Source organism: Salvelinus fontinalis, chromosome 14 (genome assembly GCF_029448725.1).
Source record: "Salvelinus fontinalis isolate EN_2023a chromosome 14, ASM2944872v1, whole genome shotgun sequence".
Lineage (NCBI taxonomy): Eukaryota > Metazoa > Chordata > Actinopteri > Salmoniformes > Salmonidae > Salvelinus > Salvelinus fontinalis.
In genome coordinates, this window is record NC_074678.1 from 1712247 (window position 1) to 1735136 (window position 22890).

A 22890-nucleotide genomic window follows, 5' to 3' on the forward strand; every position below is an offset into this window, starting at 1 on the left:
TTATGACATCGTAATGCATCTCTAGAGGAGAAGGATTTTTCCTAGTTTTCACGTTTTACAAACAATGGGCATTTTGGAAACTTGAGGAGAGAACATTTGCATATGATTAAATCAGTTATTTCTACAGTAGGTCAGTCAAAACAGAGGAGCATCAATCTGATAGTTAGTGTTATGAGAACTATCTTTCTCAATGTCCTTTTTGTTTTCTTCCTTTCAAATATGTGTAGGGGAGAACTAGACCCTAATCTCTTTCCAGTCCTTTCTGCTTTCTCCTTCTCTCTCTTACTCTCTCTATCTTAGTCTCTCTCGCTCTCTCTCTCTCTCGTACTCTGATACACACAGGGATGATGTTATCCAAACTAATCAGGGCAGTGTTGCAATGAGTGAATGCAAATATCTGCTCTCTCTCATACTTCCTATCTCTTCTCAGTAGCAGCTGTGGCAGGAAATTATTTAACCTCTATTTAACTAGGCAAGTCAGTTAAGAACAAATTCCTATTTAACAAATGACAGGTACAGTACTGCTACTTAACAGTAAATAGGCCTAGTTACACACACTGTCTGTACTGCGGCTACATATTCAACAGTCCAATGCAGTGTGTTTTGACCCAAACACTCATTTGGTGTATGTTTAGAGGCAGAGAGAGTGGCAGAGCGAAAGAGAGTGGCAGAGCGAAAGAGAGTGGCAGAGCGAAAGAGAGTGGCAGAGCGAAAGAGAGTGGCAGAGCGAAAGAGAGTGGCAGAGCGAAAGAGAGTGGCAGAGCGAAAGAGAGTGGCAGAGCGAAAGAGAGTGGCAGAGAGAGTTAGGGGGGACGAGGCAGAGAGAGTTAGGGGGGACGAGGCAGAGAGAGTTAGGGGGGGCGGGGCAGAGCCCGTTAGGGGGGGCGAGGCAGAGCGCGTTAGGGGGCTGAGACCACACTGTTAGACTGGCAGTCAGTAGAGATGGAGAGAGAGAGAGGTGGACAAACACAGTGTGGTCTCAGTCAGTCAGTAGAGATGGAGAGAGAGAAAGAGAGGAGGACAAACACAGTGTGGTCTCAGCCAGTCAGTAGAGATGGAGAGAGAGAGAGAGGAGGACAAACACAGTGTGGTCTCAGCCAGTCAGTAGAGATGGAGAGAGAGAGAGGAGGACAAACACAGTGTGGTCTCAGCCAGTCAGTAGAGATGGAGAGAGAGAGAGGAGGACAAACACAGTGTGGTCTCAGCCAGTCAGTAGAGATGGAGAGAGAGAGAGAGAGAGAGAGAGAGAGAGAGAGAGAGAGAGAGAGAGAGAGAGAGGTGGACAAACACAGTGTGGTCTCAGCCAGTCAGTAGAGATGGAGAGAGAGAGAGAGAGAGAGAGAGGAGGACAAACACAGTGTGGTCTCAGCCAGTCAGTAGAGATGGAGAGAGAGAGAGAGGAGGACAAACACAGTGTGGTCTCAGCCAGTCAGTAGAGATGGAGAGAGAGAGAGAGGAGGACAAACACAGTGTGGTCTCAGCCAGTCAGTAGAGATGGAGAGAGAGAGAGAGGAGGACAAACACAGTGTGGTCTCAGTCAGTCAGTCAGTCAGTCAGTCAGTCAGTCAGTCAGTCAGTCAGGAGAGAGAGAGAGAGAGAGAGAGAGAGAGAGAGAGAGAGAGAGAGGAGAGAGAGAGAGAGAGAGAGAGAGAGAGAGAGAGAGAGAGAGAGAGAGAGAGAGAGAGAGAGAGAGAGAGAGAGAGAGAGAGAGAGAGAGAGAGAGAGAGAGAGAGAGAGAGAGAGAGAGAGAGAGAGAGAGAGAGAGAGAGAGAGAGAGAGAGAGAGAGAGAGAGAGAGAGAGAGAGAGAGAGAGAGAGAGAGAGAGAGAGAGAGAGAGAGAGAGAGAGAGAGAGAGAGAGAGAGAGAGAGAGAGAGGTGGACAAACACAGTGTGGTCTCAGCCAGTCAGTAGAGATGGAGAGAGAGAGGTGTTGTCCCAGGGGTCTCCTTACTCAGAGCAGATATTAGTCTATATCTGACACCACAGGCCATCAGCGCTGCCTCACTGACACTGTATGATTGGTGGACCAATCCCTGGGCTGGGGGGAGGGGGGGAAGAGTGATGGGGTGACATGGTGAAGTTGGGAGAGAAGACTGACAGTCGGGGGGAAGCAGGGGGGAGTGGGAGAGGGAGGAGGTGGGAGAGAGACTGAGGGGGAGGCGGGGGAGAGAGGGGGAAGGGGGGAGAGAGGGTGGCAGGAAAGAGAGGGGGAGAAGGGGTGGCAGGAAAGAGAGGGGGAGAGGGGGAGGCAGGGAAGAGGGGGAGGCAGGGAAGAGGGGGAGGCAGGGAAGAGGGGGAGGCAGGGAAGAGGGGGAGGCAGGGAAGAGGGGGAGGCAGGGAAGAGAGGGAGAGGGGGTGGAAGAGAAGGAGAGGGGGTAGCAGGGAAGAGAGGGAGAGAGGGAGACTTGTGCAGTAAATAGGGTCAGAATATGTAGCTTGTAGTGCTGCAGTTGCTCCATCTTTGACGGGCTGAAACGGGGTGAAAACAGATGGGGGGTGTGTTTATGTCTTCACTTTTGCGTCTGTGTGTTTCTATGTGTGTGTCAATGGGTCTCGTCTTTCCTCTTCACTGCACCCTGACAGCGGTGTCAGACAAGACTCTATAATGTGTGTGTGTGTGTTTATCTGTCTCTAACCCCTCACTGCCAGCTCTCTGGGGTGTTGTGGGGCAATACGTAATGGAAATACTCGCCCTGCTGAGCTAGCCTCTGTACAGGCACTCCTCTGGACACCTAACTGATGGCCTTTGCTGCTCATGGGTCTTGATTACACTGACCCCTGGGTTGCTTCCTAGGAGAGGAGGGAGGAGGGGAGAGCAGAGAGGAGAGAATAGAAGAGGAGAAAAGGATGGGAAAAGAGGGGAGAGAAGGGGAGGAGGTGAGGGTAGAGGAGAGAGGATGAGGCAGTGGGGGAGATGAGGGGTCAGAAGTGAGGAGAGGTGAGGAGGGTGTGTTTTCGGCAGCCGTGGAAAATAATAGGCCACTGCATCAGATCTTGTTTTAGAATCAGGAAGATGTTCTGGTAAAGAACTCTGTTTCACTAACGGAACAGAGAATGTGGAACCAAGTCGGTTGGTCACATGGTGCCTCGTAGTTCCTTCTACCTTAAAGCCTGTTTCACTATGGTTGTACCACAGCACCACTTCTTATACTCGTATACGGCAGTAGTATTAGTAATGTGGGAAAAAAAGTGATAGTTACATATCAAGATATTATTTGTGACGATATACCGTATCGTTTTGACAATATCGCAATATTATTTTTGCGCTAGTTTGCTGTAACTGCACCAAAACACCAGTCTTTTTCCTTTATGTTTTTACCACTTTTTTATTTCCACATGCTCCCTCTCGCTCTCTCGCTCTCTCGCTCTTTCTCTCGCTCTGTCTCTCGCTCTGTCTCTCTCTCTGTCTCTCTCTCTGTCCCTCTCTCGCTCTTTCTCTCTCGTCCCTCTCTCGCTCTTTCTCTCTCATCCCTCTCTCGCTCTTTCTCTCTCGTCCCTGTCTAGTGTACTAGAGGAAGTAGTACACTATGTTGTCAACTCTTCCCCAGGTCCTTAGTGTACTAGAGGAAGTAGTACACTATGTTGTCAACTCTTCCCCAGGTCCTTAGTGTACTAGAGGAAGTAGGGCACTATGTTGTCAACTCTTCCCTGGTCCTTAGTGCACTAGAGGAAGTAGTGTACTATGTTGTCAACTCTTCCCTGGTCCTTAGTGTACTAGAGGAAGTAGTGCACTATGTTGTCAACTCTTCCCTGGTCCTTAGTGTACTAGAGGAAGTAGTGCACTATGTTGTCAACTCTTCCCTGGTCCGTAGTGTACTATGTTGTCAACTCTTCCCTGGTCCTTAGTGAGGAAGTAGTGTACTATGTTGTCAACTCTTCCCTGGTCCTTAGTGTACTAGAGGAAGTAGTGCACTATGTTGTCAACTCTTCCCTGGTCCTTAGTGTACTAGAGGAAGTAGTGCACTATGTTGTCAACTCTTCCCTGGTCCTTAGTGTACTAGAGGAAGTAGTGCACTATGTTGTCAACTCTTCCCTGGTCCTTAGTGAGGAAGTAGTGTACTATGTTGTCAACTCTTCCCAGGGTCCTTAGTGTACTAGAGGAAGTAGTGCACTATGTTGTCAACTCTTCCCTGGTCCTTAGTGTACTAGAGGAAGTAGTGTACTATGTTGTCAACTCTTCCCAGGGTCCTTAGTGTACTAGAGGAAGTAGTGCACTATGTTGTCAACTCTTCCCTGGTCCTTAGTGTACTAGAGGAAGTAGTGCACTATGTTGTCAACTCTTCCCTGGTCCTTAGTGTACTAGAGGAAGTAGTGCACTATGTTGTCAACTCTTCCCAGGTCCTTAGTGTACTAGAGGAAGTAGTGCACTATGTTGTCAACTCTTCCCAGGGTCCTTAGTGTACTAGAGGAAGTAGTGCACTATGTTGTCAACTCTTCCCTGGTCCTTAGTGTACTAGAGGAAGTAGTGCACTATGTTGTCAACTCTTCCCCTGGTCCTTAGTGTACTAGAGGAAGTAGTGTACTATGTTGTCAACTCTTCCCTGGTCCTTAGTGAGGAAGTAGTGTACTATGTTGTCAACTCTTCCCTGGTCCTTAGTGTACTAGAGGAAGTAGTGCACTATGTTGTCAACTCTCCCCTGGTCCTTAGTGCACTAGAGGAAGTAGTGTACTATGTTGTCAACTCTTCCCAGGTCCTTAGTGTACTAGAGGAAGTAGTGTACTATGTTGTCAACTCTCCCCTGGTCCTTAGTGTACTAGAGGAAGTAGTGTACTATGTTGTCAACTCTCCCCTGGTCCTTAGTGTACTAGAGGAAGTAGTGTACTATGTTGTCAACTCTCCCCTGGTCCTTAGTGTACTAGAGGAAGTAGTGTACTATGTTGTCAACTCTTCCCTGGTCCTTAGTGCACTAGAGGAAGTAGTGCACTATGTTGTCAACTCTTCTCTGGTCCTTAGTGTACTAGAGGAAGTAGTGCACTATGTTGTCAACTCTTCCCTGGTCCTTAGTGAGGAAGTAGTGTACTATGTTGTCAACTCTTCCCTGGTCCTTAGTGTACTAGAGGAAGTAGTGCACTATGTTGTCAACTCTCCCCTGGTCCTTAGTGCACTAGAGGAAGTAGTGTACTATGTTGTCAACTCTTCCCAGGTCCTTAGTGTACTAGAGGAAGTAGTGTACTATGTTGTCAACTCTCCCCTGGTCCTTAGTGTACTAGAGGAAGTAGTGTACTATGTTGTCAACTCTCCCCTGGTCCTTAGTGTACTAGAGGAAGTAGTGTACTATGTTGTCAACTCTCCCCTGGTCCTTAGTGTACTAGAGGAAGTAGTGTACTATGTTGTCAACTCTCCCCTGGTCCTTAGTGTACTAGAGGAAGTAGTGCACTATGTTGTCAGCTCTCCCCTGGTCCTTAGTGCACTAGAGGAAGTAGTGTACTATGTTGTCAACTCTTCCCAGGTCCTTAGTGTACTAGAGGAAGTAGTGTACTATGTTGTCAACTCTTCCCCTGGTCCTTAGTGTACTAGAGGAAGTAGTGTACTATGTTGTCAACTCTTCCCTGGTCCTTAGTGTACTAGAGGAAGTAGTGCACTATGTTGTCAACTCTTCCCTGGTCCTTAGTGTACTAGAGGAAGTAGTGTACTATGTTGTCAACTCTCCCCTGGTCCTTAGTGTACTAGAGGAAGTAGTGTACTATGTTGTCAACTCTCCCCTGGTCCTTAGTGTACTAGAGGATATAGTGTACTATGTTGTCAACTCTCCCCTGGTCCTTAGTGTACTAGAGGAAGTAGTGTACTATGTTGTCAACTCTCCCCTGGTCCTTAGTGTACTAGAGGAAGTAGTGCACTATGTTGTCAACTCTTCCCAGGGTCCTTAGTGTACTAGAGGAAGTAGTGTACTATGTTGTCAACTCTCCCCTGGTCCTTAGTGCACTAGAGGAAGTAGTGTACTATGTTGTCAACTCTCCCCTGGTCCTTAGTGTACTAGAGGAAGTAGTGTACTATGTTGTCAACTCTCCCCTGGTCCTTAGTGTACTAGAGGAAGTAGTGCACTATGTTGTCAACTCTTCCCTGGTCCTTAGTGCACTAGAGGAAGTAGTGCACTATGTTGTCAACTCTTCTCTGATCCTTAGTGTACTAGAGGAAGTAGTGCAATATGTTGTCAACTCTTCCCTGGTCCTTAGTGAGGAAGTAGTGTACTATGTTGTCAACTCTTCCCTGGTCCTTAGTGTACTAGAGGAAGTAGTGTACTATGTTGTCAACTCTTCCCTGGTCCTTAGTGTACTAGAGGAAGTAGTGTACTATGTTGTCAACTCTTCCCTGGTCCTTAGTGTACTAGAGGAAGTAGTGCACTATGTTGTCAACTCTCCCCTGGTCCTTAGTGTACTAGAGGAAGTAGTGTACTATGTTGTCAACTCTCCCCTGGTCCTTAGTGTACTAGAGGAAGTAGTGTACTATGTTGTCAACTCTCCCCTGGTCCTTAGTGTACTAGAGGAAGTAGTGCACTATGTTGTCAACTCTCCCCTGGTCCTTAGTGCACTAGAGGAAGTAGTGTACTATGTTGTCAACTCTTCCCAGGTCCTTAGTGTACTAGAGGAAGTAGTGTACTATGTTGTCAACTCTTCCCCTGGTCCTTAGTGTACTAGAGGAAGTAGTGTACTATGTTGTCAACTCTTCCCTGGTCCTTAGTGTACTAGAGGAAGTAGTGCACTATGTTGTCAACTCTTCCCTGGTCCTTAGTGTACTAGAGGAAGTAGTGTACTATGTTGTCAACTCTCCCCTGGTCCTTAGTGTACTAGAGGAAGTAGTGTACTATGTTGTCAACTCTCCCCTGGTCCTTAGTGTACTAGAGGAAGTAGTGTACTATGTTGTCAACTCTCCCCTGGTCCTTAGTGTACTAGAGGAAGTAGTGTACTATGTTGTCAACTCTCCCCTGGTCCTTAGTGTACTAGAGGAAGTAGTGCACTATGTTGTCAACTCTTCTCTGATCCTTAGTGTACTAGAGGAAGTAGTGCACTATGTTGTCAACTCTTCCCTGGTCCTTAGTGAGGAAGTAGTGTACTATGTTGTCAACTCTTCCCTGGTCCTTAGTGTACTAGAGGAAGTAGTGTACTATGTTGTCAACTCTTCCCTGGTCCTTAGTGTACTAGAGGAAGTAGTGTACTATGTTGTCAACTCTTCCCAGGGTCCTTAGTGTACTAGAGGAAGTAGTGTACTATGTTGTCAACTCTTCCCTGGTCCTTAGTGTACTAGAGGAAGTAGTGTACTATGTTGTCAACTCTTCCCTGGTCCTTAGTGTACTAGAGGAAGTAGTGTACTATGTTGTCAACTCTTCCCAGGTCCTTAGTGTACTAGAGGAAGTAGTGCACTATGTTGTCAACTCTTCCCTGGTCCTTAGTGTACTAGAGGAAGTAGGGCACTATGTTGTCAACTCTTCCCAGGGTCCGTAGTGTACTAGAGGAAGTAGTGCACTATGTTGTCAACTCTTCCCTGGTCCTTAGTGAGGAAGTAGTGTACTATGTTGTCAACTCTTCCCTGGTCCTTAGTGTACTAGAGGAAGTAGTGCACTATGTTGTCAACTCTTCCCAGGGTCCTTAGTGTACTAGAGGAAGTAGTGCACTATGTTGTCAACTCTTCCCCTGGTCCTTAGTGTACTAGAGGAAGTAGTGCACTATGTTGTCAACTCTTCCCAGGGTCCTTAGTGTACTAGAGGAAGTAGTGCACTATGTTGTCAACTCTTCCCTGGTCCTTAGTGTACTAGAGGAAGTAGTGCACTATGTTGTCAACTCTTCCCCTGGTCCTTAGTGTACTAGAGGAAGTAGTGCACTATGTTGTCAACTCTTCCCCTGGTCCTTAGTGTACTAGAGGAAGTAGTGTACTATGTTGTCAACTCTTCTCTGGTCCTTAGTGTACTAGAGGAAGTAGTGCACTATGTTGTCAACTCTTCTCTGGTCCTTAGTGTACTAGAGGAAGTAGTGCACTATGTTGTCAACTCTTCCCTGGTCCTTAGTGTACTAGAGGAAGTAGTGTACTATGTTGTCAACTCTCCCCTGGTCCTTAGTGTACTAGAGGAAGTAGTGCACTATGTTGTCAACTCTTCTCTGGTCCTTAGTGTACTAGAGGAAGTAGTGCACTATGTTGTCAACTCTTCTCTGGTCCTTAGTGTACTAGAGGAAGTAGTGCACTATGTTGTCAACTCTTCCCCTGGTCCTTAGTGTACTAGAGGATATAGTGTACTATGTTGTCAACTCTTCCCAGGGTCCTTAGTGTACTAGAGGAAGTAGTACACTATGTTGTCAACTCTTCTCTGGTCCTTAGTGTACTAGAGGATATAGTGTACTATGTTGTCAACTCTTCCCCTGGTCCTTAGTGTACTAGAGGAAGTAGTGCACTATGTTGTCAACTCTTCCCAGGGTCCTTAGTGTACTAGAGGAAGTAGTGTACTATGTTGTGAACTCTTCCCCTGGTCCTTAGTGTACTAGAGGAAGTAGTGCACTATGTTGTCAACTCTTCCCCTGGTCCTTAGTGTACTAGAGGAAGTAGTGCACTATGTTGTCAACTCTTCCCCTGGTCCTTAGTGTACTAGAGGAAGTAGTGCACTATGTTGTCAACTCTTCCCTGGTCCTTAGTGTACTAGAGGAAGTAGTGCACTATGTTGTCAACTCTTCCCTGGTCCTTAGTGTACTAGAGGAAGTAGTGCACTATGTTGTCAACTCTTCCCAGGGTCCTTAGTGTACTAGAGGAAGTAGTGTACTATGTTGTCAACTCTTCCCTGGTCCTTAGTCTACTAGAGGAAGTAGTGCACTATGTTGTCAACTCTTCTCTGGTCCTTAGTGTACTAGAGGAAGTAGTGTACTATGTTGTCAACTCTTCTCTGGTCCTTAGTGTACTAGAGGAAGTAGTGCACTATGTTGTCAACTCTTCTCTGGTCCTTAGTGTACTAGAGGAAGTAGTGCACTATGTTGTCAACTCTTCCCAGGGTCCTTAGTGTACTAGAGGAAGTAGGGCACTATGTTGTCAACTCTTCTCTGGTCCTTAGTGTACTAGAGGAAGTAGTGCACTATGTTGTCAACTCTTCCCAGGGTCCTTAGTGTACTAGAGGAAGTAGGGCACTATGTTGTCAACTCTTCCCAGGGTCCTTAGTGTACTAGAGGAAGTAGTGCACTATGTTGTCAACTCTTCCCAGGGTCCTTAGTGTACTAGAGGAAGTAGTGCACTATGTTGTCAACTCTTCCCAGGGTCCTTAGTGTACTAGAGGAAGTAGTGCACTATGTTGTCAACTCTTCCCCTGGTCCTTAGTGTACTAGAGGAAGTAGTGCACTATGTTGTCAACTCTTCCCCTGGTCCTTAGTGTACTAGAGGAAGTAGTGCACTATGTTGTCAACTCTTCCCTGGTCCTTAGTGTACTAGAGGAAGTAGTGCACTATGTTGTCAACTCTTCCCAGGGTCCTTAGTGTACTAGAGGAAGTAGTGTACTATGTTGTCAACTCTTCCCAGGGTCCTTAGTGTACTAGAGGAAGTAGTGCACTATGTTGTCAACTCTTCCCAGGGTCCTTAGTGTACTAGAGGAAGTAGTGCACTATGTTGTCAACTCTTCCCCTGGTCCTTAGTGTACTAGAGGAAGTAGTGTACTATGTTGTCAACTCTTCCCAGGGTCCTTAGTGTACTAGAGGAAGTAGTGCACTATGTTGTCAACTCTTCCCAGGGTCCTTAGTGTACTAGAGGAAGTAGTGCACTATGTTGTCAACTCTTCCCCTGGTCCTTAGTGTACTAGAGGAAGTAGTGTACTATGTTGTCAACTCTTCCCTGGTCCTTAGTGTACTAGAGGAAGTAGTGTACTATGTTGTCAACTCTCCCCTGGTCCTTAGTGTACTAGAGGAAGTAGTGCACTATGTTGTCAACTCTTCTCTGGTCCTTAGTGTACTAGAGGAAGTAGTGCACTATGTTGTCAACTCTTCTCTGGTCCTTAGTGTACTAGAGGAAGTAGTGCACTATGTTGTCAACTCTTCCCCTGGTCCTTAGTGTACTAGAGGATATAGTGTACTATGTTGTCAACTCTTCCCAGGGTCCTTAGTGTACTAGAGGAAGTAGTACACTATGTTGTCAACTCTTCTCTGGTCCTTAGTGTACTAGAGGATATAGTGTACTATGTTGTCAACTCTTCCCCTGGTCCTTAGTGTACTAGAGGAAGTAGTGCACTATGTTGTCAACTCTTCCCAGGGTCCTTAGTGTACTAGAGGAAGTAGTGTACTATGTTGTGAACTCTTCCCCTGGTCCTTAGTGTACTAGAGGAAGTAGTGCACTATGTTGTCAACTCTTCCCCTGGTCCTTAGTGTACTAGAGGAAGTAGTGCACTATGTTGTCAACTCTTCCCCTGGTCCTTAGTGTACTAGAGGAAGTAGTGCACTATGTTGTCAACTCTTCCCTGGTCCTTAGTGTACTAGAGGAAGTAGTGCACTATGTTGTCAACTCTTCCCTGGTCCTTAGTGTACTAGAGGAAGTAGTGCACTATGTTGTCAACTCTTCCCAGGGTCCTTAGTGTACTAGAGGAAGTAGTGTACTATGTTGTCAACTCTTCCCTGGTCCTTAGTCTACTAGAGGAAGTAGTGCACTATGTTGTCAACTCTTCTCTGGTCCTTAGTGTACTAGAGGAAGTAGTGTACTATGTTGTCAACTCTTCTCTGGTCCTTAGTGTACTAGAGGAAGTAGTGCACTATGTTGTCAACTCTTCTCTGGTCCTTAGTGTACTAGAGGAAGTAGTGCACTATGTTGTCAACTCTTCCCAGGGTCCTTAGTGTACTAGAGGAAGTAGGGCACTATGTTGTCAACTCTTCTCTGGTCCTTAGTGTACTAGAGGAAGTAGTGCACTATGTTGTCAACTCTTCCCAGGGTCCTTAGTGTACTAGAGGAAGTAGGGCACTATGTTGTCAACTCTTCCCAGGGTCCTTAGTGTACTAGAGGAAGTAGTGCACTATGTTGTCAACTCTTCCCAGGGTCCTTAGTGTACTAGAGGAAGTAGTGCACTATGTTGTCAACTCTTCCCAGGGTCCTTAGTGTACTAGAGGAAGTAGTGCACTATGTTGTCAACTCTTCCCCTGGTCCTTAGTGTACTAGAGGAAGTAGTGCACTATGTTGTCAACTCTTCCCCTGGTCCTTAGTGTACTAGAGGAAGTAGTGCACTATGTTGTCAACTCTTCCCTGGTCCTTAGTGTACTAGAGGAAGTAGTGCACTATGTTGTCAACTCTTCCCAGGGTCCTTAGTGTACTAGAGGAAGTAGTGTACTATGTTGTCAACTCTTCCCAGGGTCCTTAGTGTACTAGAGGAAGTAGTGCACTATGTTGTCAACTCTTCCCAGGGTCCTTAGTGTACTAGAGGAAGTAGTGCACTATGTTGTCAACTCTTCCCCTGGTCCTTAGTGTACTAGAGGAAGTAGTGTACTATGTTGTCAACTCTTCCCAGGGTCCTTAGTGTACTAGAGGAAGTAGTGCACTATGTTGTCAACTCTTCCCAGGGTCCTTAGTGTACTAGAGGAAGTAGTGCACTATGTTGTCAACTCTTCCCCTGGTCCTTAGTGTACTAGAGGAAGTAGTGTACTATGTTGTCAACTCTTCCCTGGTCCTTAGTGTACTAGAGGAAGTAGTGTACTATGTTGTCAACTCTCCCCTGGTCCTTAGTGTACTAGAGGAAGTAGTGCACTATGTTGTCAACTCTTCTCTGGTCCTTAGTGTACTAGAGGAAGTAGTGCACTATGTTGTCAACTCTTCTCTGGTCCTTAGTGTACTAGAGGAAGTAGTGCACTATGTTGTCAACTCTTCCCCTGGTCCTTAGTGTACTAGAGGATATAGTGTACTATGTTGTCAACTCTTCCCAGGGTCCTTAGTGTACTAGAGGAAGTAGTACACTATGTTGTCAACTCTTCTCTGGTCCTTAGTGTACTAGAGGATATAGTGTACTATGTTGTCAACTCTTCCCCTGGTCCTTAGTGTACTAGAGGAAGTAGTGCACTATGTTGTCAACTCTTCCCAGGGTCCTTAGTGTACTAGAGGAAGTAGTGTACTATGTTGTGAACTCTTCCCCTGGTCCTTAGTGTACTAGAGGAAGTAGTGCACTATGTTGTCAACTCTTCCCCTGGTCCTTAGTGTACTAGAGGAAGTAGTGCACTATGTTGTCAACTCTTCTCTGGTCCTTAGTGTACTAGAGGAAGTAGTGTACTATGTTGTCAACTCTTCCCTGGTCCTTAGTGAGGAAGTAGTGTACTATGTTGTCAACTCTTCCCTGGTCCTTAGTGTACTAGAGGAAGTAGTGTACTATGTTGTCAACTCTTCCCTGGTCCTTAGTGTACTAGAGGAAGTAGTGCACTATGTTGTCAACTCTTCCCTGGTCCTTAGTGTACTAGAGGAAGTAGTGTACTATGTTGTCAACTCTTCCCCTGGTCCTTAGTGTACTAGAGGAAGTAGTGTACTATGTTGTCAACTCTTCCCAGGGTCCTTAGTGTACTAGAGGAAGTAGTGTACTATGTTGTCAACTCTTCTCTGGTCCTTAGTGTACTAGAGGAAGTAGTGCACTATGTTGTCAACTCTTCTCTGGTCCTTAGTGTACTAGAGGAAGTAGTGCACTATGTTGTCAACTCTTCCCTGGTCCTTAGTGTACTAGAGGAAGTAGTGTACTATGTTGTCAACTCTTCCCTGGTCCTTAGTGTACTAGAGGAAGTAGTGCACTATGTTGTCAACTCTTCCCAGGGTCCTTAGTGTACTAGAGGAAGTAGTACACTCTGTTGTCAACTCTTCCCTGGTCCTTAGTGTACTAGAGGAAGTAGTGCACTATGTTGTCAACTCTTCCCAGGGTCCTTAGTCTACTAGAGGAAGTAGTGTACTATGTTGTCAACTCTTCTCTGGTCCTTAGTGTACTAGAGGATATAGTGTACTATGTTGTCAACTCTTCTCTGGTCCTTAGTCTACTAGAGGAAGTAGTGCACTATGTTGTCAACTCTTCCCTGGTCCTTAGTGTACTAGAGGAAGTAGTGCACTATGTTGTCAACTCTCCCCCTGGTCCTTAGTGAGGAAGTAGTGTACTATGTTGTCAACTCTTCCCTGGTCCTTAGTGAGGAAGTAGTGTACTATGTTGTCAACTCTTCCCTGGTCCTTAGTGAGGAAGTAGTGTACTATGTTGTCAACTCTTCCCAGGGTCCGTAGTGTACTAGAGGAAGTAGTGTACTATGTTGTCAACTCTCCCCCTGGTCCTTAGTGAGGAAGTAGTGTACTATGTTGTCAACTCTTCCCTGGTCCTTAGTGAGGAAGTAGTGTACTATGTTGTCAACTCTTCCCAGGGTCCTTAGTGAGGAAGTAGTGTACTATGTTGTCAACTCTTCCCTGGTCCTTAGTGAGGAAGTAGTGTACTATGTTGTCAACTCTTCCCTGGTCCTTAGTGAGGAAGTAGTGTACTATGTTGTCAACTCTTCCCTGGTCCTTAGTGAGGAAGTAGTGTACTATGTTGTCAACTCTTCCCTGGTCCTTAGTGAGGAAGTAGTGTACTATGTTGTCAACTCTTCCCAGGGTCCGTAGTGTACTAGAGGAAGTAGTGCACTATGTTGTCAACTCTTCCCTGGTCCTTAGTGTACTAGAGGAAGTAGTGTACTATGTTGTCAACTCTTCCCAGGGTCCTTAGTGTACTAGAGGAAGTAGTGTACTATGTTGTCAACTCTTCCCCTGGTCCTTAGTGTACTAGAGGAAGTAGTGCACTATGTTGTCAACTCTTCCCAGGGTCCTTAGTGTAATAAAGAAAGTAGTACACTATGTTTTCTGAACATGGTCTGAACATGGTCAAATAATGTTTATTTAACAACCTTAAGGGGGGCCTGTAAAATCTCAGATTATTTTCCCAAATTCTGTTTTTATATTTTCCCAAATAATCTTTTCTCAGTTTTATTTGGCCTGGTTTTAGATTTTTATTTTTTATTTTTCATATTTACAAATTGTTAATAAAGGAACAATGAAATGTTATGCTCTGAGTCCCTGTCAATGGTTAAATCACATCAGAAGACATTTTCTTTTAGGTCTGGAAGAGATCGTATAAATATATATTTTTGTGTAATTCTCCTGTAATTGCACGTCTGACCCTTTAGTCGTGCATCTAGCGAGTGAGGAATGTGCAGTCTGTGCCGGTCTATCCATGATTCTGTACTGCTGCTGCTCATTTCAAGGCAAAGTTTACAAATAACATATAATCGATAGGCATTATATACTTACTCATAATATACTTCTGCCAGGTAAGCCTACTTTGCAGTTAACATTTATTTGAGAAGGTTTTTGGGAATGTAATTCTGTCAACCCACAAGACGGTTGTCACATCAGCTGGTTACACGGAGGGATAGACAAACACGCCCACCACACAGACAGACAGGGGACATTATTTGGCAGATATTGTGTTAGGTTTGGCTTTTTATGCCAACAGTGGCTAACAAGGGGTGGGATAATGTGAATGTTGTGTTGACTAGATAGTAGCTGGGAGCTTGCAGTGTCTGATACTTGTGAGATTTGTTTATGACAGTTTGTGATGAAACACGTGAAAAATTCCATATACTACTCATAGGTGGGAACATCTTCCAAATATTGAGTTGCCCCCCCCCCCCCCCGCATTTGCCCTCAGAACAGCCTCAAGTCATTGGGGCATGGACTCGAAAGCGTTGCACTGGGATGCTGGCCCATGTTGACTCCAATGCTTCCCACAGTTGTGTCAATTTGGCTGGATGTCCTTTGGGTGGTGGACCATTATTGATGCTCACGGGCAACTGTTGAGCGTGAAAAACCCAGTTCTTGACACACTCAAACCGGTGTGCCTGGCACTTACTACCGTACCCTGCTCAATGGCACTTAAATCTTTTGTCTTGCCCATTCACCTTCTGAATGGCACACATACACAATCCATTTGTAAATTAATGAAAGATGAAAGATTACACAGACAGGGCAGCTCTGCTTCTAGCTCCTAAGCAACTTTGCAGTATTTATTTCTTATATTATTAGCCTAGAATGTTTTTTGCGTTATTACATACAGCCTTTTGAGTATCAGAGTGGCGGTAACTCACCAGCATTACGACCAGAAATACGACTTTCCCGAATTGGATCCTTTGTTCGTACCCCCCAGGGCAATTGAACGTATCCCAGAGGCTGCTCCAAGACACCGCCGGCAGCGAAGAGGTATTGGGAGTGGACTTCTAGTCCGACTAAGGAGGCGTGCACACATCCACCGCTTTCGAGTATTACTCGCTAATGTTCAGTCTCTGGATAATAAAGTAGACAAGCTCAGGGCGAGGATCTACTTCCAGAGAGATATCAGGGACTGTAACATATCAGGGACTGTAACAATCACGGACTACAAAGGGAAAACCAGCCACATCGCGTAAACCGACGTCTTGCTTCCGGGCAAGCTAAACACCTTCTTCGCCCGCTTTGAAGATAACATAGTACCACCGATGTGGCCCGCTCCCAAGGACTGTGGGCTCTCGTTCTCTGTGGAAAATGTCAGTAAGACATTTAAGCGTGTTAACCCTCGTAAGGCTGCCGGCCCAGATGGCATCCCTTGCCGCGTCCTCAGAGCATGCGCAGACCAGCTGGTGTTTACGGACATATTCGATCTCTCCCTATCTGAGTCTGCTGTCCCCACTTACCTTTTTATTTTTTTTAACGTTTTATTTAACGAGGCAAGTCAGTTAAGAACAAATTCTTATTTACAATGACGGCCTACCCGGGCCAAACCCTGACGACGCTGGGCCAATTGTGTGCCGCCCTATGGGACTCCCAATCACGGCCGGATGTGATGCAGCCTGGATTCGAACCAGGGACTGCAGTGATGCCTCTTGCACTGAGATGCAGTGCCTTAGACCACTTCAAGATGTCCACCATTGTTCCTGTACCCAAGAAAGCAAAGGTAACTGAACTAAATGACTATCGCCCCGTAGCACTCACTTCTGTCATCATTAAGTGCTTTGAGAGGCTAGTTAACGATCATATCACTTCTACCTTACCCAATACCCTAGACCCAATTCAATTTGTTTACCGCCCCAATAGATCCACATCCATCGCACTAGACACTGCCCTATCCCATCTGGACAAGAGGAATAGCTATGTAAGAATGCTGTTCATTGACTATAGCTCAGCATTCAACACCATAGTACCCTCCAAGCTCATCATTAAGCCCTGGGTCTCAACCCCGCCCTGTGCAACTGGGTCCTGGACTTCCTGATGGACCGTCCCCAGGTGGTGAAGGTAGGAAAAAACGCCTCCACTTTGCTGATCCTCAACACAGGGGCCCCACAAGGGTGTGTGCTCAGCCCCCTCCTGTACTCCCTGTTCACCCATGACTGCATGGACACGCACACCTCAACTCAATCATCCCGTTTGCAGACGACACAACAGTAGTAGGCCTGATTACCAACAATGATGAGACAGCCTACAGGGAGGAGGTGAGGGCCCTGTTGGAATGGGTGCCAGGAAAATAACCTCTCCCACAATGTCAACAAAACGAAGGAGTGGACTTCAGGAAACAGCAGAGGGAGCACGCCTCTATCCACATCTATGGGACTGCAGTGGAGAAGGTGGAAAGCTTCAAGTTCCTCGGCGTACACAACATGGATATTTCTGAAATGGTCCACACACACAGACAGTGTGGTGAAGAAGGGGCCTCTTCAGCCTCCTGAGGTTGAAGAAATGTGTCTTGTCCCGTAAGACCCTCAAACTTTTACAGATGCACAATTGAGAGCATCCTGTCGGGCTATATCACCGCCTGGTACGGCAACTTCTCCGCCCACAACCGCCGAACTCTCCAAGGGGGTGGTGCAGTCTGCTCAACGCATCACTGGGGGCAAACTACGTGCCCTCCAGGACACCTACACCACCCGATGTCACAGGAAGGCCATAAAGATCATCAAGGACAACAACCACCCGAGCCATGGCCCGGTCATCCCGCTACCATCCAGAAGGGGAGGTCATTACAGGTGAATCAAAGCTGGAACAGAGAGACTGAAAAACAGCTTCTATCTGAAGGCCATCAGATTGTTAAACAGCCATCACTAACCGGCTTCCACCGGGTTACGCAACCCTGCACCTTAGAGGCTGTTGCCCTATATACATAGACATGGAATCACTGGTAACTTTAATAATGGAACACTAGTCACTTTAATAATGTTTACATTCTACTTTACTCATCTCATATGTATATACTGTGTTCTATTCTACTGTATTTTAGTCAATGCTACTCCGACATTGCTCGTCCTAATATTTATATATTTCTTAATTCCATTATTTTACGTTTAGATTTCTGTGTGTTGTTGTGAATTGTTAGATACTACTGCACTGTTGTAGCTAGGAACACAAGCATTTCACTACTCGCCGCTATAACATCTGCTAAATATGTGTATGTGACCAATAACATATACTAAATATGTGTATGAGACCAATAACATCTGATAAATATGTGTATGAGACCAATTACATCTGATAAATATGTGTATGAGACCAATAACATCTGCTAAATATGTGTATGTGACCAATTACATCTGCTAAATATGTGTATGAGACCAATAACATCTGCTAAATATGTGTATGAGACCAATAACATCTGCTAAATATGTGTATGAGACCAATAACATCTGCTAAATATGTGTATGAGACCAATAACATCTGCTAAATATGTGTATGAGACCAATAACATCTGCTAAATATGTGTATGAGACCAATAACATCTGCTAAATATGTGTATGAGACCAATAACATCTGCTAAATATGTGTATGAGACCAATAACATCTGCTAAATATGTGTATGAGACCAATAACATCTGCTAAATATGTGTATGAGACCAATAACATCTGCTAAATATGTGTATGAGACCAATAACATCTGCTAAATATGTGTATGAGACCAATAACATCTGCTAAATATGTGTATGAGACCAATAACATGTTATTTGATATGAATTGTCTCAAGGCTTAAAAATCCTTCTTTAACCCCGTCTCCTCCCCTTCCTGCTTTGTACTCTCAATGCACATTGCACATCTGTCTAATCCATCCTCAGCCACATGTTTAGGCTACTGTCACACTGACGCTTATCTGCAGCGCTTCAATGTATATATTACATTTGTGTGTGTGTGTTCTCTGGTAGACTGTGTGTTAGTAGCAGCCATATTCCAGGGTTCACAGTGGAGCAGGGCCTGATGGGAGCTGACTGTTTAATGAGGAGATATACCTGCCTGTCTCTCTGTCCTGGTCCACCACACCAGCAGAGTGTCTCAGACAGAGTGTCTCACCCACACACTCCTCCGGGCACTTCTTTAATGTGTTTGTGTTTGGGGCATATCATATGTAGAGAGAGCCTCTGTCTTGGTCCACCACACCAGCAGAGTGTCTCAGACACTTTTCCTTTATCATATGTATTCACTGGAGAATGCAGCATATTTGTCTCCTCTCTGTCTCTCTCGCTCTCTGTCTCTGTCTCTCTCGCTCTCTCGCTCTCTGTCTCTGTCTGTCTCTGTCTCTCTCGCTCTCTGTCTCTCTCGCTCTCTGTCTCTCGCTCTCTGTCTATGTCTTTCTCTCGCTCTCTCTCTCTCTCTCTCTCTCTCTCTCTCTCTCTCGCTCTCTCTCTCTCTCGCTCTCGCTCTCTCTCTCTCTCGCTCTCTCAATCTCTCCCCCTCTCTCTATCTGAGCCATCTTTGAAACGAAGAGGAGACATGATAGACAGAGAGGAATGGCACTCGTCTAAAAATAAAGAGAATCTCTAAATGAACAGGAAGGAAGTGACTGTCCTCTCTCTCTCTCTTTCTGCTTGCTGCTAAAGTGTCGGCCGGCGATACAACAACATTTGGCTTCATCTTTCTTTTTTACATTATGCAGATGGTACAACAGTACCTAAATAATACCAAGTAGCGTTATTTTGTTTTGTTTATTTTAAAATAAATATCTATGGGTGTGTTCTTCTCTCTGTTTTAATCCTACTAGAAGTCGACTCTGCCGGTGTATAGCTCCGTAAAGGTTGTTGAAGACTGATCTCAGATAGCTGGAGACTAACGTTCTGGCCTTGATTTTGTCCTTGACTCTCTGACCCCAGTGAAGTGTTCTGTACGGCTCCTGAAAGAGGATGTGTTACAGGTTCAGAGGTGTTCAAGAAGTGACTACTATTTACATCACACAGTGCTCTTCCTCCCTCTATCTCAGTGGCCATGTGCAAGACACACACACACACACACACACACACACACATACACACACACCTGTCAGTGGTTGCAGAGGCTCTGGGATCAATCTGTCACCTTCTTCACTTCCTTAAGAAGTCCCTCAGTAACCCGGCGGGGTTGTTAACCAAAATAACCTTCGCCAAGCTAGACTGAGAGCCAGCCTCTCTCCACCCCCAGGGGTTGCTGTGAGAAACCACTGGAAGAAACAAAGAAGAGAAATCCCTCCATCCTCCTCTTCCTGTGCAGAATAGAGCGGAGGGGAGAATGTGAAAATGCAACGCCCTTGTGTCAATTGTAAAGTGCACCTCGGCTCGCCCCCCCCCCCCCCCCAGCTCTGTGCCTCACCTCGGCTCGCCCCCCCCCCCCCAGCTCTGTGCCTCAGTCCGGCTCTGAAGGCCGTTCTTATTACCGGCACAGAGCGCAGGTCAGGATGGCAAGCCAGCAGCGTACTATTAAAATCTAATGGATGGAATCTCAGCAGGCTCTGTCTGGCTGTTTCACAGGCCACACAATCTACAGGATCTGCTGCAACGTTTTCTCTGCCCACTATTCTATTCCACAGCTTTTAGACTTTTCTCATTCTGTCATTAGAATATCTCGTCATTTTCAGACTTCTAATTCTGTGTTTTATGTTTATTAGGATATGGTGGATTCTGGGGCAGTTGCTGGACAATTGGAAATAAAAACAGGAGCATTGTTGGTGAAACTTCACAAACGATATTGATTATTTTCACCAGGCAAAGAACGTCAACACTATTTGAGCCAAAACAACGTCCTTCTCTGAGGATAATAAATTCTTCAATACCAGTCCTAATTCATTTCGTTTTAGATTTGTTTTCCTGGTTCCCTTGAAAACTAACTAAAAATAGTACATATCTTATCATAATCCACTGTGCTATCCTATTTCTGCCTAGCTGTCCCTTCACCTTTACACGTTATGCAAATAAATGCATATCCATGCAAATTCTTAAAAGGGAGACGGTAGAATTTGAATATTGTTTCTTTAAAGCTGCATGCTGGCACTCCGTATCTGAAAGTGAATACTGAGGATCTCTTTGTCATGTTAGCCAGAGGCCTGGGTGAAGCAACGCATGCAGGACGGGCGGCCAGAGATGGGGTGGGTCTCTGCACAGAGAGACGGCCCTAATTGGGGAAAGGGGGGGACTAGGGGGGCGGTGTGAGAGGAGCTTGGGGAGTTGGAGTGGAGAAGAGGAGAGGGGGTGAGGGGAAGATGGGGATTTAGAAAGATGAGCGAGTGCAGAGGTGGTATGTCAGGGGATGTGAGGAGAGAGAGAGAGAGTGGGGCAGGTGAGGAGGTGGAGGGTTGGTTGTTGGGAGAGAGTGGGACAGGTGAGGAGGTGGAGGGTTGGTTGGTGGGAGAGAGTGGGACAGGTGAGGAGGTGGAGGGTTGGTTGTTGGTGGGAGAGAGTGGGACAAGAGGAGGGTTGGTTGTTGGTGGGACAAGAGGAGGGTTGGTTGTTGGTGGGATAGACCAGGATAGACCATTGATAGACCATTGATAGACCAGGATAGACCATTGATAGACCATTGATAGACCAGGATAGACCATTGATAGACCAAAATAGACCATTGATAGACCAGGATAGACCATTGATAGACCAGGATAGACCATTGATAGACCGGACCAGAGCCAGTCAGTTGAGTTAGACTCAGAAGGGTTAAGGGGTTTTTCGACCAGGCCGAGAGCCTTAGCTTGTCTACCGGTTGATTGGCTGGCTGGTTAGCCGATTGGCTGGCTGGTTGGCTGGCTGATTGAGAAAGTGTTAGCTGGCCTACCGGTTAGCTGGCTGGTTGGCAGATTGGTTGGTTAGCTGGCTGGCTGACTGACTGAGAAAGCCTTAACTGGCTAACTGGTTGGTTAGCTAGCTAGCTGGCTGGCTGTCTGGCTGGGGGAATGTAAAGCAGGGCTTAAAGACTAAAACCCCCCCAGAGTAGAGGAGGGAGAGTAGGAAAGAGCCGGGGGAGAGAGAGGGGGAACCAGCCAACAGGGAAGAGAGAGTGGGAGAGAGAGGTGGCTCAGTTAATCTCTGTTTCTCTCTTCCTCTTTCCATTCCTCCCTCCCTCGACAGCTCTCTCTCTCTCAATTCCCTTCCTCTATCTTTTTCCTCCAATTTGTTTCTCCACTCTCCTTCACGCTCTCTCTCTGTCATTTTCTCACTCACTTTCTGGCTGGCTGGCTGGTTGACTGGTTGGCTGGCTGGTTGACTGGTTGGCAGGCTGGTATGCTGGTTGGTTGGCTGGCTGGCAGGTTGGCTGGCTGGCTGGCTGGTTGGTTGGTCAGTTGGCTGGCTGACTGAGAAAGCGTTGGCTGGCTAACTGGTTGGATAGCTGGCTGGATGGTTGGCCGGTTGGTTTGCTGGTTTTCTGGCTGGTTGGCTGGTTGGTTGGTTGGTTGGCTGGTTGGCTGGTTGGCTGGGGGGATATAAAACTGGGCTTAAATACTCAAATCCCCAGTGTAGCAGGGGAGAGGGAGGTAGGTTGAAGAGAGGGGGAGAGTGAGGGGGGAGAGAGAGGTGGCTCAGTTAAATCTCTCTCTCTCCCCCTTTCCATTCCTCCCTCCCTCGACAGCTCTCTTTTTTTAACCAATTCCCTTCCTCTCTATCTAATTATCTTTTTCCTCCATTCTGTTTCTCAACTCTCTCTCTCTCTCTCTCTCTCACTTCACTCGTCATCCCTTTATTTCCTCTGTATTTCTCACGGCAGGAGGAAGTGACTTTTGTCTTGTTAAGTTCACACCCCAAATGAAACCCCAAGAACCTGGCTGGGTAGCATTTAACCACCTGGTTGTACTGACCTTCCCTTTGTGACTCTGTTGTATTGCAGTGGTTTCTGTTGTAGAGTGCATCCACACAGTGGGTTCCCTCTCCTAATGCTGAGCCGGGTTTGCGGTGCCCCAGTATGTTGGGAAGGATCTGCCATCAGAGAGCTGCAGGTGATCTATTGGTGGTCCATAGACCACAGAACACACTGGGTTGATCGTCCATGTTGACACCATGGGGAACACCGGGCTGAGGCAGAGACAGTGTGGAAGGGAAGACCTGCCCGATGTAGCTGTGTTGGGAAGGGATGTGAGGCTGTGCAGAGGCAGCAGGCACTGTACTGTGATGTCAGACCTATGTCAGGGGACCAGAGTGTGCTGTCTCACTGACTGATACCCCTGTCTCTACCTCCGATAATAATACAGCCACACACACACACATATGCCTCCAGAGCTGCAAATGTATTAGCTACTTTATATTCTTTTGTCTGGAATACAGAGGAGAGTAGAGGATGTAGAGGATGTAGAGTAGAGGATGTAGAGTAGAGGATGTAGAGTAGAGGATGTAGAGTAGAGGATGTAGAGTAGAGGATGTAGAGTAGAGGATGTAGAGTAGAGGATGTAGAGTAGAGGATGTAGAGTAGAGGATGTAGAGTAGAGGATGTAGAGTAGAGGAGAGGGAGGCGAGGAGAGGATGTAGAGGATATGAGAGGGAGGCGAGAATGGAGAGGAGAGGATGTGGAGGAGAGGAGAGGATGTAGAGGAGAGGATGTAGAGGAGAGGAGAGGATGTAGAGGAGAGGGGAGGATGTAGAGGAGAGGGGAGGATGTAGAGTAGAGGAGAGGGAGGAGAGGATGGAGAAGAGGGAGGAGAGGAGGGAGGCGAGGACAGGGAGGCG

General features: G+C 46.4%; 2 protein-coding genes across 6 annotated transcripts in view; both read left to right on the forward strand.

The window, feature by feature from the left end:
* Window positions 1-22890, forward strand: part of LOC129869371 (DENN domain-containing protein 1B-like) — a 316391-nt gene that overhangs the window by 44111 nt on the left and 249390 nt on the right. The gene's annotated exons all lie outside the window — the stretch shown is intronic.
* On the forward strand, window positions 2944-8381 carry LOC129869373 (uncharacterized). The gene is made up of 2 exons (XM_055943721.1): window positions 2944-7028; window positions 7330-8381. The coding sequence occupies exon 1, from the start codon at window positions 4473-4475 to the stop codon at window positions 5508-5510; it is 1038 nt and encodes a 345-aa protein (XP_055799696.1). The 5' UTR covers window positions 2944-4472; the 3' UTR covers window positions 5511-7028; window positions 7330-8381.

Excerpts from the sequence above, each read along its gene's own strand:
- LOC129869373 (XM_055943721.1), top strand. The coding sequence starts at position 4,473 with ATGTTGTCAACTCTTCCCCTGGTCCTTAGTGTACTAGAGGAAGTAGTG.